At 31.3% G+C, this 20,946-nt stretch overlaps 3 protein-coding genes across 3 annotated transcripts; 2 read left to right on the top strand and 1 right to left on the bottom strand.

The window, feature by feature from the left end:
- Nucleotides 1-1,571: 1,571 nt before the first annotated feature.
- On the top strand, nucleotides 1,572-2,354 carry LOC129608444 (cytochrome P450 6a2-like). Its single transcript, XM_055519938.1, has one exon. It carries the CDS (start codon nucleotides 1,572-1,574, stop codon nucleotides 2,352-2,354), a length of 783 nt encoding a protein of 260 aa, XP_055375913.1.
- A 1,967-nt stretch (nucleotides 2,355-4,321) lies between these two features.
- LOC129608443 (probable cytochrome P450 6a20) lies at nucleotides 4,322-8,878 on the top strand. Its single transcript, XM_055519937.1, has 4 exons — nucleotides 4,322-5,246; nucleotides 5,320-5,731; nucleotides 7,038-8,191; nucleotides 8,284-8,878. The coding sequence occupies exons 1-4, from the start codon at nucleotides 4,322-4,324 to the stop codon at nucleotides 8,697-8,699; spliced, it is 2,907 nt and encodes a 968-aa protein (XP_055375912.1). The 3' UTR covers nucleotides 8,700-8,878.
- Nucleotides 8,879-8,922: 44 nt separating this feature from the next.
- Nucleotides 8,923-20,489, bottom strand: LOC129608442 (probable cytochrome P450 6a21). Its single transcript, XM_055519936.1, has 4 exons — nucleotides 19,327-20,489; nucleotides 17,812-18,212; nucleotides 9,768-10,845; nucleotides 8,923-9,639 (listed from the first exon to the last, which is right to left on the bottom strand). The coding sequence occupies exons 1-4, from the start codon at nucleotides 20,420-20,422 to the stop codon at nucleotides 9,224-9,226; spliced, it is 2,991 nt and encodes a 996-aa protein (XP_055375911.1). The 5' UTR covers nucleotides 20,423-20,489; the 3' UTR covers nucleotides 8,923-9,223.
- Nucleotides 20,490-20,946: the final 457 nt, after the last annotated feature.

Genomic DNA, 20,946 nt, shown 5'->3' with positions numbered 1-20,946 from the left:
TCTCTTGCATACGTTTACAAAATTTAGATATTATTTTGAATTAAATTTTCATAATTTATATGATATACTATACAATTGATTACAATCGGTTAACCCGACTGATGCTTAAATGTAAATTTATATGAAAAATGTTTAATGTTTTGTTTTCGCTAAGTTTGTCCACTAAAACTAAGGTTGACTAAAATTAATACATGATCTACTTATATACATATATGTACTTGAAGAAATCTGCAAAACGAAACGCTTAATTATTATCCAAACGATTTGTATACACATCTACAACTTTTATAATACATTTAATACGCTAAATTTACATTGAATTTGAACAAGTGTACATATTCAGTTATTCCTTCTGCAAGCCTTGGAGATCTCACTTAGGGTAATATTAATAAGAAGATGTTCATACAGCTGAGGCAACCACCATTGACATTATGATTGAGTTACGTTGTGTTGCCTATCCTAAAAATATGTGATAGAGCCTGAAACGATATGTTTGATTTGCGTTGTAGGTGTATATACATATACTTCTTCAAATTCAAAGTAAATTCAGCGTATTAAATGCATTATGAAAGTTGTAGAAGTGTGTGCAAATCGTATATAAATAGATTTATATACTTTAAAATACTTTTAAAAACTTTTTTACAAAAGCTTACAAAGCTTTTTTTTCGAAATAAGTTATTTTTTAATTTTTCTAAAAGCTTTTACGGCAAAGAACAAATATTTTGTTACTTCTTGAATTTAAACATTGCAAAATTGCTCTCATAAGTGACTAGTTACTTCTATTACTATTATTATTTAATAAAAACAAAATTCAAAATTTTATTTAAATTTAAAACAGGATAAACGTACTTTTTTGAAGGGTAAGGAAAATTATTGAATTATTAACATACTTCATTGTTATTTTTGTAGGATTCTTTTCTTTTGTAGTAAGTTTTCGATGTCATTTTAACGTTTTTTAACTTTTTAAGTTTTTTTATGTTTTAACAAAAAATTATAATATCAAAATTACGTTTTTTTTTAAATTACATGAAAATTAAGAATATAATATGTAATATATGTAGATTGGTGTAATAAGTGTAAATCAGGATTCTGGAAGAAGGCCCTCTGAGAAATACACATGAGAAAATTTTTTAATTTAGTGATTTGTTTTTTATTTTGAATGACGAATTTACGTATTTAATTTTTATTAAATTTTAACGTTTAAATTTTGTTCCTTTTCGTTTTTTTTCTTTCAATACTTTCCCTAATATCAAGAATATTTCTTTAAAAATTAAAAAGTAAATTATGTTTGGGCACGGACTCTGACAATATTACTATTACTTACATATTATCGCCAAAGCAATAAACTATTCTATATATTAAATAACAAAATTGATACGTGCGTTCTCGAATAGAGACAGTTATTTGTTATTTTTGCAATATAGCACACAAGAAAATTTATACATATGCATATGTGCATGTGTAGATATATAACTACCCACATCCATCTGTACATACATATATTAAAATAATATCGAAAATCAAATTATAGAAATTTTTCTATTAGATTGGCAAATAATTAGAATATTAAAATGGATATCGAAAAATGCTTTAATTACACTATAATATATATTGCAACATTTTTATATGGAGTTTTTACCAACAAACGTAAATATTGGGAAAAACGTAGTACACCACATCATTATTTAGAATTTCATCGTACTATGCATCCATCACAAAAAATGAAAGAGTTTTATGATAAAGAAAAAGGAAAATTTTCTTTTGTTGGAATGTACTTTTTTACGAATCCATTTGCTTTAATATTGGATATTGATTTAGCTAAAAATATATTAGTTAAAGATTTTCAAAATTTCATTGATCGTGGAGTTTATTATAATGAAAAAGATGATCCACTATCAGCTCATTTATTTTCTTTAGATGGACAGAAGTGGAAGAAGCTACGTCACAAATTAACACCAACATTCACATCTGGTAAAATGATATTTATGTTTAGTACAATAGTCAAAGTTGGTGAAGAATTTCAAGAAACTTTACGTGAATTAATTAAAGAAAATGACATTATTGAAATGAAAGAACTTTTAGGTCGTTTTACAACAGATGTAATTGGCACTTGCGCTTTTGGAATTGAATGTAATAGCTTAAAAGATCCAAATGCAGAATTTCTTCATATGGCAAAGACTGCATTTGAAAAACCTAAAAGTACTGCTTTTGTGTTTACGTTTAAGAAACAAGCAAAATTGCTTCGAATAACAACCACCAGAAAGGATGTTGGCGATTTTTTTTTGGGTGTCGTTAGAGAAAAAATGGAGCACCGCATAAAATATAATATCAAAAGTAACGATTTTATGGGTTGATTCACTTAGGCTAATATTAATAAGAAGATATTTACACAACTGCGGCAGCACTGCTGATATTATGATTGAGTTACGTTGTGTTGCCTATCCTAAAAATATGTGACAGAGCCTGAAACGATATGTTTGATTTGCGTTGTAGGTTTATATACATATACTTCTTCAAATTCAAAGTAAATTCAGCGTATTAAATGCATTATGAAAGTTGTAGAAGTGTGTGCAAATCGTATATAAATAGATTTATATACTTTAAAATACTTTTAAAAACTTTTTTACAAAAGCTTACAAAGCTTTTTTTTCGAAATAAGTTATTTTTTAATTTTTCTAAAAGCTTTTACGGTAAAGAACAAATATTTTGTTACTTCTTGAATTTAAACATTGCAAAATTGCTCTCATAAGTGACTAGTTACTTCTATTACTATTATTATTTAATTAAAAACAAAATTCAAAATTTTATTTAAATTTAAAACAGGATAAACGTACTTTTTTGAAGGGTAAGGAAAATTATTGAATTATTAACATACTTCATTGTTATTTTTGTAGGATTCTTTTCTTTTGTAGTAAGTTTTCGATGTCATTTTAACGTTTTTTAACTTTTTAAGTTTTTTTATGTTTTAACAAAAAATTATAATATCAAAATTACGTTTTTTTTTAAATTACATGAAAATTAAGAATATAATATGTAATATATGTAGATTGGTGTAATAAGTGTAAATCAGGATTCTGGAAGAAGGCCCTCTGAGAAATACACATGAGAAAATTTTTTAATTTAGTGATTTGTTTTTTATTTTGAATGACGAATTTACGTATTTAATTTTTATTAAATTTTAACGTTTAAATTTTGTTCCTTTTCGTTTTTTTTCTTTCAATACTTTCCCTAATATCAAGAATATTTCTTTAAAAATTAAAAAGTAAATTATGTTTGGGCACGGACTCTGACAATATTACTATTACTTACATATTATCGCCAAAGCAATAAACTATTCTATATATTAAATAACAAAATTGATACGTGCGTTCTTGAATAGAGACAGTTATTTGTTATTTTTGCAATATAGCACACAAAAAAATTTATACATATGCATATGTGCATGTGTATATTTGCAATAGCTTTTAAATAAAATATTAAAAAACGTAGGTGCACACATGCTTTTTAAATTTATATTTAATTAATTTATAATATAAAAACTATATTAGAAAAACAATTAAAAAAATAAAGAAAAATTAAAAATTCGTTTTTTGCTCTCATAAGTGCTCAGTTACTTCTATTACTATTATTATTTAATTAAAAACAAAATTCAAAATTTTATTTAAATTTAAAACAGGATAAACGTACTTTTTTGAAGGGTAAGGAAAATTATTGAATTATTAACATACTTAATTGTTATTTTTGTAGGATTCTTTTCTTTTGTAGTAAGTTTTCGATGTCATTTTAACGTTAGTATGAATGTTTTTTGAATAAAAAACATTTTATTCAAAAAACATTCATACTAATTTAATTTACAATAAAACCAAATAGAGTTAGAGCACATATTAGTGCAACCATATAAATATATCTTAGAAACTACATAAATTTGTAACAAACCTTTAAAGTAAATTTTAAATCGTTCTTATTACTACCAAGTATGTATTAGCAAGAAGTTGAGAACTTTGTATTCTGTCATTGTAGAACTGTCACTCATATAGGTATATAATGTATATAATGTAAAATTAGGTATATAACTTCCCACATACATTTGTACATACATATATTAAAATAATATCGAAAACCAAATTATAGAAATTTTTCTATTAGATTGGCAAATAATTAGAATATTAAAATGGATATCGAAAAATGCATTAATTACACTATAATATATATTGCAACATTTTTATATGGAGTTTTTACCAACAAACGTAAATATTGGGAAAAACGTAGTACACCACATCATTATTTAGAATTTCATCGTACTATGCATCCATCACAAAAAATGAAAGAGTTTTATGATAAAGAAAAAGGAAAATTTTCTTTTGTTGGAATGTACTTTTTTACGAATCCATTTGCTTTAATATTGGATATTGATTTAGTTAAAAATATATTAGTTAAGGATTTTCAAAATTTCATTGATCGTGGAGTTTATTATAATGAAAAAGATGATCCACTATCAGCTCATTTATTTTCTTTAGATGGACAGAAGTGGAAGAAGCTACGTCACAAATTAACACCAACATTCACATCTGGTAAAATGAAATTTATGTTTAGTACAATAGTCAAAGTTGGTGAAGAATTTCAAGAAACTTTACGTGAATTAATTAAAGAAAATGATATTATTGAAATGAAAGAACTTTTAGGTCGTTTTACAACAGATGTAATTGGCACTTGCGCTTTTGGAATTGAATGCAATAGCTTAAAAGATCCAAATGCTGAATTTCTTCATATGGCAAAGACTGCATTTGAAAAACCTAAAAATACTGCTTTTGTGTTTACGTTTAAAAAACTGGCAAAATTGCTTCGAATAACAACAACCAGAAAGGATGTTGGCGATTTTTTTTTGGGTGTCGTTAGAGAAACAATGGAGCACCGCATAAAATATAATATCAAACGTAACGATTTTATGGATATGTTGATTCAATTAAGAAAATATGGAAAACTTGAGGAAAATGACTTCAATAACGATGAGCAATATGTTGGACATTTAACATTTGAAGAAGTTGCAGCCCAAGCATATGTATTTTTTTTGGCCGGTTTCGAGACATCATCCACTACAATGTGTTATTCAATATATGAATTGGCAATTAATCAAGAAATTCAAGACAAATTAAGAAATGAAATTAATACAATAATTGAAAAACATAATGGAAAATTTACATATGAAGCGACAATGGAAATGACTTATTTGGATCAAGTTATTAACGGTAACTATTATAATTATTGCAATTCACATTCTGATAACCAATTAACAATTTTATACGTATATGTTTATTGTAGAGTCACTTCGAAAGTATCCACCTGTTGCTATTCTTCCACGTGAGGCTCAAAGGGATTATAAAATACCAGGAACAGATAAGATTATTGAGAAAGAAACATTAGTTTGGATACCAGTCTATGCTATACATCATGATCCCGAATGGTATCCAGATCCATTAAAATTTGATCCAGAAAGATTTTCAACTGAAAATGTTCAACTGAGACCAAATCATACGTTTTTAGCATTTGGTGATGGACCACGTAATTGTCTTGGTTTAAGATTTGGAATGATGCAAGCACGTATTGGACTAATAAGTTTATTAAGAAACTTTCGATTCAAAATTTGCAAAAAAACTAATATACCAATAGATTTTGACCCAAACGGTATTATGTTAACACCAAACGGGGGAGTATGGGTGCAAATTGAGAAATTGTGAAAATGTAAATTAATATCTGTATACATACTTACATACATATTTACGAGTCTGCTGTAGGATTTCGTTTTCGTGGATGTGCGGATAATATTTTTGTTCATAAAGAAAAAGATCAAATAAAATAATTTGTATTTCGGTAAATTGAATATTTTTGGAAATTTTAATTTCATGTTGTTTCGAAAATATATTCGCTTAGAGAAAATGTTCAAGTTAACTCTTGCAATTTACGGTTAAGGTTATTAAAAATATTTGCACTACGGTTTAACCGTAGTGACTCGATTATTTTTACGAGAATAATAAAATATTCGCATATACTAAGCACAAGCTTATAAAAACAATTCTTTTTTCGTAAGAGGTAGTATTTAAATTCAATTTTAAATGTATAAGAAAATTTCATAACATTTTCGAAATAACATTTTAGCCTTTTGGAAAGGTGTGTTTCAAAGTTTTAACGGTTATATTTAGTTTTTAACAGAAAAAGTTTATAGTCAAAGCTCTTTGAAAAAAGTTTTCAGCAATTTTAGAAATACTTTCTAAAACTTTTTAATTTAATTTTTTTAAGGAACTTTTCTAAATAAAATACGAAAGTTCTGATCTTGACAAATGAAATAGAACAGGTTTGTTCAATGTTAATTGGGATCAAATTATAAATATGTACATGTATACATATATCTATCAAATTATGTCACTAGAGTCACATGTTAAGTATGTATATGATGATTTCCTATATTATTAAAATTCAATTCGAATCTCTCTTACTTTTATGACAATCAGTTGTTGAGGCATAGCATAACAGAATTGTTTTGATTGTGCACGGAATTGTTATTTAAGAAATTTTAGGTATATTGATTTAGAACTACATAATTAATTTAATATTGTGAACATGGGAAATTTTTGTAAGTATACATTTTATAAAAACATTCGGAATTTTAGGTATTAAAATTGATTATGTATATTTTAAGACAGAACTAGTTTTTAACTTAAATTTCAGTTTTACACACATAATTATGTAATTTATACATATGTATATGAGTAAAAATATGTCGTATTAGATTAAGCTTTTTGAAAAACGCATTAAGTAATTGTTCTTATGCTTAAAAAAGCGGCTAGAGAAGAACCAGGAGGCTTGAATAAAAACCTAAATTTTGCAACGGATTAATTTTTTGGTAAAAAAATTAAATTTCCGTAGTTGAGTTATGTTTTTAAATAATATGCAGCACTAAAGACAATTTACAATATACAAATATGAAAAATATCCCCTCACATAGCTATTTAAAATATTTTTAACTTTATTAATTTTTTTAGTTCAAAGAAAACTGGAACTAGGAAAATTGTCTTTTTCGTACTTAAGCTGGCAAAAATGGATATTGGATTATATTTCCTCTACATTATAATATTTATACTTACATTCATATATGGATTTTTTACCTACAAATATAGTTATTGGACAAAACGAGGTATTCCGTCTTTACAACCCCGTATACCATTTGGTAATTTACAAGGTTTTAAATATAAAATTCATTCTTCTCAACAAGCGAAAGAATGTTATGATAAAGAAAAAGGAAAATATCCATTTATTGGAATATATATTTTTACAAGTCCGCTTGCATTTATATTAGATATCGATTTAGTTAAAAATATATTGATAAAAGATTTTCACTATTTTAATGATCGTGGAGTTTATTATAATGAAAAAGATGATCCACTATCAGCTCATTTATTTGCTTTAGATGCACAAAAATGGAAAAATTTACGTCCCAAATTAACACCAACATTTACATCAGGTAAAATGAAATTTATGTTTAGTACAATAGTCAAAGTTGGTGAAGAACTTCAAGCAACTTTACGTGAATTAATTAAAGAAAATGATATTATTGAAATGAGAGAACTTTTTGGTCGTTTTACAACAGATGTAGTTGGTACATGCGCTTTCGGAATCGATTGTAATAGTTTAAAAGATCCAAGTGCAAAATTTCTTCGCATGGGAAAAACTGTATTCGAAAATCCTAAAAATACTGCAGTTGGGCAGATTTTTGTTTATACATTTAAAAAATTGGCAGCAAGATTGCGAATAACATGTACTAGAGAAGAAGTTAGTAAATTTTTTTTAGGTGTTGTTAAGCAAACCATGGATTATCGTATAAAAAATAATGTCAGAAGACGCGATTTAATGGATTTGTTAATTCAGTTAGGAAAGTATGGAAAACTTGATGATACTGAGGACAATAATCTTGATTGTTTAACATTTGAAGAAATTGCAGCCCAAGTGTTTGCTTTTTTTTTGGCCGGTTTCGAGTCATCATCCACCACAATGTCCTATTCAATACATGAATTAGCCGTCAATCAAGATATTCAAGATAAATTGAGAAATGAAATTAATACAATAATTGAAAAACATAATGGAGAATTTACATATGAAGCTATGATGGAAATGACTTATTTGGATCAAGTTATTAATGGTAAACATACGATATGTACATTTATGAACTATTTACAGCAAGAGTATATAAAATTAAATGACTAATTCTCAATGTACTTTTATCTATTGTAGAAACACTTCGAAAATATCCTCCTGTTGCTCATCTCATACGTAGAACTCAAGAAGACTATCAAGTACCTGGAACAGATAAGATTATTGAGAAAGAAACAACTGTATGGATACCAGTATATGCTATACAACATGATCCCGAATGGTATCCCGATCCGTTAAAATTTGACCCAGACAGATTTTTGCCTGAAAATGTAAAGTTAAGACCACATTGCTCATTTTTAGCGTTCGGTGATGGGCCACGGAATTGTATTGCGTTGAGATTTGGAATGATGCAAATACGTGTTGGACTTGTAACCTTGCTGAGAAACTTTCGATTCTTTATCTGTGATAAAAGCAGCGTTCCATTAGATTTCAACGCAGAAACTCTTATATTAACACCTGTTGGAGGTGTGTGGGTGGAAATTCGAAAAATATGAATCAATAAATGTTTAGTTTAACCTTATTTAAATTCAAATTATTTACATAAGTATTTTAAATGTAAATTTTTTTGACTGTAACAAAATTTATCTTACATTTGTATGTATTAATAAATTTCAGTAAAGTGAGTTTGATTTTAAATATTAAACGTGAAAAACAAATTATCAGTACAAGATAGATACAAAAATAAAATAATTTACAATGTATATGTGTGAAATTAAATAATTGAATTTACATAGAACTTTATTAACTAGGTAACAAATTATTAACCTAACAAACAATTATTAAGAATTAACTAAGTTATCAACTTCAAAATTCTCAAGTCTAATATAATAAAGTCAAGCTGAAAAGTCTAATTTGCAAATAATTCAAATCTTTCATTACTAATGGGAAATTATATAACTTTATAAATATTTATTATATGTATACCCAGAAATCGCTATTATTGAGACAAGCTTAAACATATAAATAAAAATAAAAATGAACGTATTTAGATCTATTCGGCGTATGTACACGATCTCTTTTAAACTTCTTCAACTCTTAAAACAATTTCTTCTTTTGTCGCTAGTATAAAAGATTTTGGATCATACACAATACTTTCCATTGTTTTATTGCAACAGCTAAATTTAAAATTTTGCAACAGGAAGATTAAACCAATTTTAGCTTGCATTTTACCAAATCTTAAACCGATACAATTTCTTGGGCCATCACCAAATGGTAACCATGCTTGTGGATGTCGTGTTTCTATAGCTTCCGGTGTGAATCGATCTGGATCAAATTTTTCTGGTTCTTCATAAATTTCTTCATCGTAATGTATTGATCTTACAGGTATAAAAACTAATGTTTTTTTCGGTATTACAAAATCTGAATCTGGCATTTTATAATCTATAACTGGTTTTCGAAATAAAATTGGTACTACTGGGTACTTGCGAAGTGTCTCTAGAAAATAAATCAGTAAATAAAAATCATAGTTATTATTTATAAGCGCATAACTATAAATATAAAAGCTTTGTGGAAAAAATATTTGCAAATAATTAATATTATTTTTGTTTAAAACGTAAACTTACCTGAAAGTACTTGTTCCAAATAGTGCATTTCATTCATACTTTCATAGGTAAGTTTACCGTTATACCTTTTAAGAACTTCCTGTATTTCATTTCTTAATTTATTCTGGACCTCTTGATTTTTCGCCAATTCGTAGAGACAAAATCCCATCGTTGTTGAGGAAGTTTCAAATCCAGCAATAAAAAATACAAATGCTTGAGCAGCAACTTGTTGAAATGTTAAGTTTCCATTTTTATCATCTTCAATTCCAATCGTTTTCTCATTTTTTAATTGAATCAAAAGATCCATGAAATCATTTCTTGATATTTTATTTTGTTCTCTATATTCTACAGTATCTTTAACAGCCTTCATGAAAAATGCGCTAACGTCATCACTTGTTCCTTTTATACCCAGTTTTCTTGAAAAATCTGGAAAATTAGCTGTAAATATTCGACCAAAGCGACCTTCATTAAATATTTTACGTCCCATCAAACGGAATTCAGCATTTGGATCCTTTAAACTGTTACAATCAATTCCAAATGCACATGTTCCAATAACATCAGTTGTGAATCTAGCTAATAATTCTTTAATAGCAATATCTTGCCCATTTTTTACATATGTACCAAATACATCAGCAAATCTCTCTCCAACTTCAACAACTGTTGGAAACATAAATTTCATTTTACCAGACGTGAATGTTGGTGATAATTTTTTCCTTAATGGTTGCCATTTATGACCGTCTAATGCGAATAAATGAGCTGATAATGGATCATCACGCTCATTGTAATAAATACCCCGATCAGCAAAAACATGAAAGTCTTTAATCAAAATATTTTTTACGTAATCCAAATTTAATATTGTAATCGTTGGTTTGAAAAATAAAAATAAACCAATAAAAGGAATTTTTCCTTTGAATTTGTCATAAATTTTTTGAATATTATCAAAAATATGCTTTTGAGATCCCAATTTTGGTGCATTACCAAATATTAATTTTGGCTCTACAAATGGAATGCCACGATTTTTCCAATAATCGTAATGTTTTTTCATCAAAACATACAAAATAGGTATTAAAATTAATAAAATATATAGCAAAAAAATAAAAATTCCCATATTATAATTTTAATAAAAAATTTTTGAAGTTGATTTTAAAATAATTCTCACTTTATTTTTAATGCTTCTATGCATTCCGATAAATCCAATAACAATAAAAAAATTCATTGAAATTATTTTATTTTATATACATACATAGAAGTTTTCTAATTTAATCAGCAAATTAAAATCTACAATTCATGCTTACTCTGAATAATATTAAATAATAATACGAGTATTGTGTAGACGAGTTATATTTGTAGATTAAAAATTTTTAATACCCCGATGAGACATGAATGTATGTCTCATCGGGGTTATCTAAAATTGTTTGTATTTTTTTAATAAAGCGTAATTCCAAATTAAAGTACCACCTTGTTAATACAAAATTGGTTTTTTACTACTTTATCATAAAAATTAGCAAAAACTTTTTGTAGTTATCAAAATAACCCTGTTAGTACGTGCACCTATTAAATAATCTGGACTAATTGAACTCATTATCAAATACCGGATTCCCTTCCAATAACGTATATTTTGAAATTAAAAATTCGTTGTGTTCTATTATGGTATAAGGCTTTAAAAAAAATAAGATGAAAAAAATTTATGAACTTTTACTTTGAAATATAATCGGAAAGTGAGAAATTGGTATAAAAAGTACCTAAGTGAAATAATTTAGTGAAAGGGAACATTGTAGGAGGCGAGTACGTCCAGCTTTATCATTATGTAATAATTATTTTTGTTAAATATGTGTTCATATTGTATCCCAATTCCCTAAGTACAAGAACAATACACATATTTTAAAAGTACAAATTAAAATCTTATATACATATAAGATGAAATTTTAGGTCAGGTTAGGTTGCACGGCCCCCAAAGGGTATACCTAGACCACCAAGGCCCCTTGTGATGCCACCGGATCCTCCCTCTCTCCCTCATTAGAACCAGCCAAGATCGCCAGCATTTACATCCACTAGGTCCGTAGCCCGCCCAAAAAAGTGGGACCCAAGAAACCCTCGCCTGGAGTTCGCCAACGCCGGACACGAAAACAGCGGTCACCGTTTTCTCCTCCCCCACGTCACAGTAGCTCCTACAGAGATCGTTTGCGGGGTGATTGGCATGATCGCCAATCCGACAGTGTCCAGTTAAAAACCCTGTCACCACGCCAATATCCTCCCGTCGGAGAGATATCAGATCGCTTGTGCGACGCAAGTCTAGCTTTGGCCACAACTTCCTTGCGTGTTACGCGTAGTTCCATTCGCTCATCTAAGATTGGTACGTTCTACCGCTGCACTGCGTAGAAGCAGCCTTTGAGTGCTTAGAGGCATGCCCAGGTTCTCCTTTTCGGGTAGAATTCCGAGGGTCGTTCCATGTCTCGCAAGCTGATCTGCCTTGCAATTCCCCGAAATCGCACTGTATTCGGGAACCCAAACCAAGTTCAACCCGATAACATCTCGTTAAGAGACGACCTATAATCTAGGACCGTTCTGGACGTAGAGGTCTCCGACCCCAACGCCCTTATCGCGATCTGGCTGCCCGTGAAGATGCTAACACTGCCCACGGACACCACATGGTCGCCAACCCAGCGCACAGCCTCCCCAATTGCAACCATCTCTACCCGAAAGACACTGTAGTGGTCCAGCAAGCTGAAAGAGTCCTCAACCCTTAATTGCTCCGAGTTTCCCACCTTTCCGATAAGTTTCAAGTCATCCCTGACCGCGTCCAACCAACTTTGCCTCGGCAGGATCGATGCTCCGAAATTCCTGACGAATGAAAGCACGGGAGGAACCAAATCAATTGTATGGAGACTCCGCAGCCATCTGCTTGCCCACTATATCTAATGGCAGCAGATACAAGAGAATCTCAAGAGCCTGTGTAGGGGTGGAGCGCAGAGCCACACCAACACACACCATTGCCATCCTCTGAACCCTGCTGATTAATCTCACGTTTAAGGAAGTACGGAGCGCCGGCCACCAAACCAGAACTCCGTACATCAGAACCGGTCTCACCACTGCGGTGTACAACCAATAAACTATGCTTGATTTCAGGGCCCACCTCTTCCCGATTGCCCTCTTGCACGAGTAAAGCGCAATAGTTGCTTTCTTTACTCCCTCCATGACGTTAGACTTGCAGTTCAACTTTGAATCCAGAACCAGCCCCAGAAATCCAGCCTCCCTGCTAAACGATAGGCGGATTCCGCCCAGTTTTGGAAGAATTACGCCTGGAATCCTATATCTCTTACTGAAAATCACCAGCTCCGTCTTTTGAGGGTTAATGATAGTCCGCAGCTGGCCACCCAATTTGGAACGAGGTTAAGAGCCCTCTGTATCAGCCCATTTAGAGAGTGGAGGTGTTTCCCAGATACCTCCCCATCCAGGAGTACCAGTAACCGATTGATTGCCAGGTTCCAGAGAAGAGGAGAAAGCACACCCCCCTGCGGGATTTACCTTCTAACAGAGCGCTCAACGCATGACCCGCTAAAGCTGGCTCTGATGGATGTGCCAGACAGCATATTTCCTATTAGGGCAGTCAGGGAGCCATGAATTGAGCTGCGACAGAGCTTGAGTAATCGATCGCGACTCGACATTGCTGAAAGCGCCTTCAACATCTAGGAAGGCAGCCAGTGTGTGTTCCCCGCAGTTAAGGGACCCTTCAATGTAGTGTATCAAGTACCGTTTCCGTTGACCTAACCTTCCGGTACGCATGTTGTGCAGGAGACACCCACCTCGGGTTAAGGTTGCTAATTATGTATTCGTCTATCAATTTTTCCAATATTTTTAGTAGAAATGATGTTAGACTAGGTGATCTAAAATCTTTTGGGCAGCTGTGAGAGCTCCTCCCAGTTTTAAGAATGAAGACGACCCTGGCAACATTATACAGCATTCGTAAATAATTTTAATTTAATAAATTAATAGCCAGGGCAGGATGACCTCCGTCGCATTTTGTAGTTCCGCAGGCACTATATCGTTCTAGCCCGCCGATTTGAAAGACTGAAAGCTGCGGATAGCCCAAAGAATTCCTCCCTCGGTGACCACTTCTGAGGAACAAGATTCACCGTCGTAGACATTCGAAGTAGACTGCCTCAAGGATTCCGGGAAGTGCGCATCAAGAAGGAGCCCCAAGGACTCCGAAGTCGCCAGCTGCCAGCAGATGACTCGGCACGACTGGGTCACTTGCCAGGACCTTTTTTAGTCCAGATGCCTCCGCAAACTCGCTAATCCTTCCACAAAACTCCCTCCAGGTGGATCGCTGCGCCCTTCTCCGCTGACGCTTGTATTTTCTGAGACCATCCTTGTATGCGTTCCAATCAGATGATGCTCCGCTGAATTTTGCTCTGTTGAATTGACTTTTGCATTTTTTCCGAAGAGCATTCAAATCATCGGACAACCATTGCGGATTTCTTTTGCTTCTTAACCGAGTTAGTGGACACGCTACTCTAGAGGCCACGCCATTTATGGCTTCGGTAAGTATGCAGACCATACTATCCTGTCCCCCACTCGTCCCAGGACGAGAAGGGACCCCACTATCCAAGAGATGGCTATGCGAGTCTCCGAACTTTGACCAATCAGTCCTTTTGCGGTTTCTGAAGGTCAAGGGAGCATTCCGGTTGGTTACCAATTCGAATTCTATATAGTGGTGGTCAGAAAAAGAATGATCTTCCGACACTCTTCAATTCCTGACCAGAGCAGCAAGAATGTTTGAGGCAAGGGTTATATCTATAACCTCTTGCCGATATTTATTATTAAAAGTGGGCTCTGAGCCTCTATTTCATAAAGTGAGGATAGTTTTTAAAATAAATTCTAAAAGTGACTCAGCTCTCATGTTAGTGTCGGAGCTTCCCCAGATTACATGATGCGCTTTTGCATCGCTCCCAATAATAAGGCCGGTTTGGAGAGACTGGGCCTTCTCCACCATGTCCTTCAAATTCTCGGGCTGTAGCTCCCTTTGGAAGTCGAAGGGCAGGTTTACTGACGCCCACCAAGAGATACTGCCACTAGCTTCAAGACTGACTACAGTCAAGTCTTCATTGCTGCAAAGAGGTAATAGAAAAGCATTTAAGTTACTTTTAATATGTATGCATGATCTTACCTTTGAGCTGCTGTCGCTATAAAACAGCTTGTATCCTGGCGTCCTCAGCTCGCAGGTCTTTCCCCCTGCTATCCAGGGTTCCTGGACCAGGACTATATCATCTCCAATCCTTTGTAAGCGGAGAAGGAGCGCAGCCGAGGCTGCTTTAGAGTGGTGAAGGCTGATCTCCGGAGCCCTTTTGGCGACGTCGACGACCGATGGCACACTCTCAGGGTATTCCCGTCGGTCATTCTGCTTCTGGGCCCTCTCCACCTTCGTGTTTGTTTTATACAATTTAAGGGTTATGGAGGAGAACCCATAGTAAAGGGCAAATCCCTGACTCTCCAAAGATGCCAGAGATTCCCTATTTATTATTATGAGAGCCTGCCGACAGTCGCCCTTTTTCTCTTACAACTTTGCCACCAGTTGGCTGTTGGCAAGTTGGGATTACCCAATCTGATCAACTCCAGGATGGTATCAGTGTTCGACGGCTCAGCTGGAATCCAAGCCCGAGCCCGCGGTCCGCTTGGGATATGGGCCTGGATTCTCTTCATGATTTGAAGAAAACCCACCATTAATCGGCTTTCAACTTTCCTCCAATTCTCAGCAGAGATCCTGCCATCTTCTTGCGCCTGGTCAGCCATAGCGACAACAAAATGGTCCTTCAGGATCTCACTAAAAGACCTCGTAGTGCATGCAGTCAAGGGTCTGCTCAGTGGCCTTGGCTTTTTAGCTTCCCGAGGGGCTCCTCTGTGGGGCGCTGTCGTTTTGTTGGCACAACTCTCTCGCTTAATCGGTTGTCCACAATACTCTTGGCCCAGTTGTATGTGGACCTCTCTTCTTCAGACCTGTCTTTTTTCGGAATCCGACCGATCTTTTCCAGGTTCCTAAACGCAGAACGCCGTTCCACATAAGTCTTTGCGACAGCGTTATCGTTGCTGACGGCGTTCTTTTCTTGCCCATAGCTTTGTGTGCGTTCTTTTCATGGGTCATAGCTTGTGTGCGGTAGCTCCTTATGCACCTTGGGTTTTGCACCAGTGCTTTTAGCATTCTTGGTTTCCAGAAATTGGCTTGGCCAAATTTCTTTCTGACTGTTTATGAGTGCCGGACTCATTTAAGTAATTCAAGGCTAAATAATCCGGAGGGCGCCAGGTATCTGGAAGCTCCGTTAGCGACTGGACTATTAGTCTGGGCCCCCAGCCAAACTGATTATCGGAAAGGGTCGCGTAACACCTTGACCCGGCTTAGGGGGAATCAGGAGTGAATGGATACAGTTGAGGGATAGGTGCGGAGGAAGGGTTTGATTATCTTTTGGTTTCATGCCTCATCTGGGGACGGATCCCGAGACTCCTAGATCCGAGACATCAGTATAACACTGACGATGAACGTGTTATACTGATGTTAATTAGAAATGCATCATTACTATATTGCGACATTCAAATTGAATGATTATAAATGCACAATACCTTTAAATTAAATATTGATTATTACTATAATATTCTACCACCTATTATAATGTCCTATATATTCTATAACAGACTAAATGTCAATTTGACAAATTGGCCGTTGATATTTACCGTTATTTTAAAGCCTGTTCTCCTTTTTCCCAAATATTTAAATTAATGTTCTTGTATAAACGGTAAGCTGCAAAAATTTCAATTTTTTTATAGTGTAGTCAGTTATAAATAGTAAAATATTGATACCTTTTATTTCTTGCAAACTATAATAGTATTATAAAAACAATGTAGACATAATACAAAATGCAAAAATTCCTTGAAATTACAATAAATCTAGTTAAACTAGATTGAAATTACTCATGTATTAATTTTAATTAATATGGCATATTAATATATCATAGATACTCATGATACTTTGTTTTAAATTGTACATTTGTATTGCGCAATTAATATATATGCGTTATTGTAAATGTGAAATTTGAAATTGTACTTTTCTTTATTTTTAAATTTGTATATTAAAAGTAACTCTAAATATAATATTGATATTCACTTAAATAGTAATTTGTAAAAATGCAACAAATTATAATAAATATATTCATTTATATACGACTATACATATTAACTACTACGACTATATTAATACAATTAATATATACTAAGATATTGAAGTAGTAAAACTATAGTAAATAAACAAATTAATATCTCTACTTGATGGTATTGAATTAAAAGTAGAACATAGCTAAAAACATAGATTTTTAATATTTACGTACATGATTCTTATCATGTTCTTAACATAATTTTATTTCAAATCAATTAGAACTCTTAAAAATTAATCGTTTGTCCATCCAAGAACATCAATAAACACACGAATCGTATAAAAAATTGCTAAACTTCTCCTTTCTGCTTTAACACCGTAAGACTTGTTATATAAGCATCCTAAAATGGGATGTATTCCACAGATTTACAAACAACATATTATTATGACGACCTAAAATAAAAAAAATGTTTGTTTGTTTGACTTCTATATTTCTTATTCATGTTTGCCCGTCGATTTCCCCAAAAGGATTTAATAATAAATGATACTAACATTATAGTAAACAAGTTTTATTATTGAAATTCCTAAGCTTAATAATTTATTTTATTTATCTAAAATCAATACACAACATAGAATTAAATAACATATACTTACATATTAAAAAATATTATTATACTTTTTACATAATACATTGTGCTTCATAATTATAATACTTTTTAATATTATTTAAGTATATAAAACTAAAATAGTAAAAAGTATTTCAGTAAATTAATGTCAATCATATTAGCAATAGTTTTTCTTAAGTTCTAATAAAATGAATTTAATATAAAGTTGAAAAATATTAACTATATCTATTATACAATGTGTCTGTTAACTATTATACAATAATGCTACTTTAAATGAGTGATTGTTTTAAGCTGTTTCAACTCTTAAAACAATATCTTCTTTTGTTGCTAATACAAAAGATTTTGGATTATATACAATATTTTTCATTGTCTTATCACAAAAATTAAATTTAAATTTTTGTAAAAGAAATACTAAACCGATTTTAGCTTGCATTTTACCAAATCTTAAACCGATACAATTTCTTGGGCCATCACCAAATGGTAACCATGCTTGTGGATGTCGTGTTTGTATAGCTTGCGGTGTAAATCGATCTGGATCAAATTTTTCTGGTTCTTCATAAATTTCTTCATCGTAATGTATTGATTTTACTGGTATAAAAACTAATGTTTTTTTCGGTATTACAAAATCTGAATCTGGCATTTTATAATCTACAACTGGTTTTCTAAATAGAATAGGCACAACGGGGTACTTACGAAGTGTCTCTGGAAAATAAAATAGAACATTTAAAGTAAATCTTCTGGATTTATAATAATCATATTGTAAACTTTTCACATAAGGTAGAAATATATTTTCCGGTCATTATTGTGAACACACACACATATGCATGTAATTTATAAAAACTATTTTTATATTGTAAATTTTGTATGATATTATAAATTAATTTGAAGAAAATTATTTCTCAAATATGTATGTACATTTTATTTTATTAACCTAAAATTATTATTTACATAATGTATGTAAGTATGTACTTTTATAAGTTATAATTAAATTTTGACATGCATAGTTTATCAAAGCAAATAAAAAACGGAAAAAACAATTAAATCTATAATGACTGGATTTCGAAATGATGAAGAGATTTTACAAATGGCAATACAAAATAAAAAAACAGATTGGCGCTATCATTAAGAAGGTTTAAGATAACCAATTACTAAAAACGAGTTCTATCTGGTTCTAACGCAAATACATACATACATAATAAATGATAAAATACGGTGTGCACCTGTGTTTTTGTACCCTTGTTTTTATTTATTCAAAGTTATAAAAAACAAAAATGACAAAATAGATACATACATTATGTATTATGCAGACCCTTTTGTTGATCATTGGCGCTACAATATTTAATTGATGCTACATTATTTATATCACAAGCTTGCAATATTCAAACACTTAGTTGTTTGCATGCAATCCGGAGCTCAACAACCCATTTATTTATTGTTAACTATTATCACATATACATACGTATATGCATACATATCCATATGTATCTACATACAATTTTCTAACTTTAAACACTTTGAAATAAAAAGTTTTAATTTCTATTAAACTTAAATTTAATGATAGAGTAAAAAGTGATTATATAAACTTGCAGTAGCTATGAAAATATATTTGTGTATCATAAAAAACGCATTCTATAGTAGTTTAAATTCATACTGCGATTGCATAATAGTTTCCAATGAGTTGTAATTATTATGGCTTAAGATAATTATTATGTACGTACATAGCTGCATATGAATGTGTGTATTCGTTATTTTATTTTCATACATACATACGTATGCATATCTTAGCATTTAATAAAACAAAGTCATAATATCTTACCTGAAAGTACTTGTTCCAAATAGTGCATTTCATTCATACTTTCATAGGTAAGTTTACCGTTATGCCTTTTAAGAACTTGCTGTATTTCATTTCTTAATTTATTCTGGACCTCTTGATTTTTCGCCAATTCGTAAAGACAAAATCCCATCGTTGTTGAAGAAGTTTCAAATCCAGCAATGAAAAATACAAATGCTTGAGCTGCAACCTGTTCAATTGTCAAATTTCCTTTTGCACCATCTTCAGTCCCAAGAGTTTTTTCATTTTTTAATTGAATTAATATATCCATAAAATCATTTCTTGATACATTATTTTGTTCTCGATATGCTACAGTATCTTTGACGGCCTTCATAAAGAATTCATTAACATCATCACGTGTCGTTTTAATACCAATTTTTCGCGATAACTCCGGAAAATTTGTTATAAACGCCCTCCCAAGACGACCATTTCTTGCTTCATTAAATATTTTACGTCCCATCAAACGGAATTCAGCATTTGGATCCTTTAAACTGTTACAATCAATTCCAAAGGCACATGTTCCAATAACATCAGTTGTAAATCTAGCTAATAATTCTTTAATAGCAATATCTTGCCCATTTTTTACATATGTACCAAATACATCAGCAAATCGCTCTCCAACTTCAACAACTGTTGGAAACATAAATTTCATTTTACCAGACGTGAATGTTGGTGATAATTTTTTCCTTAATGATTGCCATTTATGACCATCTAATGCGAATAAATGAGCTGATAATGGATCATCACGCTCATTGTAATAAATACCCCGATCAGTAAAACTATGAAAATCTTTAATCAAAATATTTTTTACGTAATCCAAATTTAATATTGTTATTGTTGGTTTGAAAAATAAAAACAAACCAACGAATGGAATTTTCCCTTTATATTTATCATAAATACTTTGAAGATTATCAGAAAGAAGTTTTTGAGATCGCAATTTTGGCGCACTACCATAAATGAATACTGGTTCTACATATGGAATTCCACGATCTTTCCAATATGCGTATCGCTTTTGTATTAAGCCATACAAAATGGGTATTAAAATTAATAATAAATATATGACAACATTTAAAATATCCATTTTGATTAAAGAATATTTTTTTGACTCTGAATTTGTTTTTTAAGCTTCTTTATACTGTGATAGCTCAACCTACTACTAAAAAAATTTACTCAAGTAATTTCTTTTTATATACACAATATAGAATTGTTCTCTATTTAATTAACCATTCACACAAAAAATTACAATTCATGCTTACTCTTAATAATAGAGAAGAGCAAGTATATTAAGTAAGTAATAATTGTAATATACAGATGTATAGATAGCTAAATACATACATTGTACATAATATACTTATAAAACAAAAACTTTTGATACTGATATTATTCACTAACTAACCAATCTAGTCTGTCTATAAATTTAAGGTTTTATATCTCATCGGTGCTTTGTACTTTTTTTATGTAATTTTATTATAGTTTTTAAAATTATAAACTTTTATTCGACGATAGTACGATTTTGGGATAATTAATACAGCCTACAGAGTTTACATCGTAGTAAACAGAGTTTCTATCGTAGAATTCGCCTCAATACACTATATACATAAATGT

Source organism: Condylostylus longicornis, unplaced genomic scaffold (genome assembly GCF_029603195.1).
Source record: "Condylostylus longicornis isolate FDR11 unplaced genomic scaffold, ASM2960319v2 ptg000031l, whole genome shotgun sequence".
NCBI classification, from domain to species: Eukaryota; Metazoa; Arthropoda; class Insecta; order Diptera; family Dolichopodidae; genus Condylostylus; species Condylostylus longicornis.
The sequence above is the reverse complement of the archived record's forward strand: the minus strand, read 5'-3'. Positions and strand labels throughout refer to the sequence as shown.

Bases quoted from the DNA above. Each gene is read 5' to 3' on its own strand.
- LOC129608444 (XM_055519938.1), top strand. From the start codon at position 1,572: ATGGATATCGAAAAATGCTTTAATTACACTATAATATATATTGCAACA.
- LOC129608443 (XM_055519937.1), top strand. From the start codon at position 4,322: ATGAAAGAGTTTTATGATAAAGAAAAAGGAAAATTTTCTTTTGTTGGA. The intron at 5,732-7,037 runs GTGAAAATGTAA...TAATTTTTTTAG, and splicing joins TGGGTGCAAATTGAGAAATT to TTCAAAGAAAACTGGAACTA. The intron at 8,192-8,283 runs GTAAACATACGA...TATCTATTGTAG, and splicing joins TTTGGATCAAGTTATTAATG to AAACACTTCGAAAATATCCT.
- LOC129608442 (XM_055519936.1), bottom strand. From the start codon at position 20,422: ATGGATATTTTAAATGTTGTCATATATTTATTATTAATTTTAATACCC. The intron at 18,213-19,326 runs GTAAGATATTAT...TTTATTTTCCAG, and splicing joins TTTGGAACAAGTACTTTCAG to AGACACTTCGTAAGTACCCC. The intron at 10,846-17,811 runs GTTGAAACAGCT...AATATGGGAATT, and splicing joins AAGAAGATATTGTTTTAAGA to TTTATTTTTTTGCTATATAT.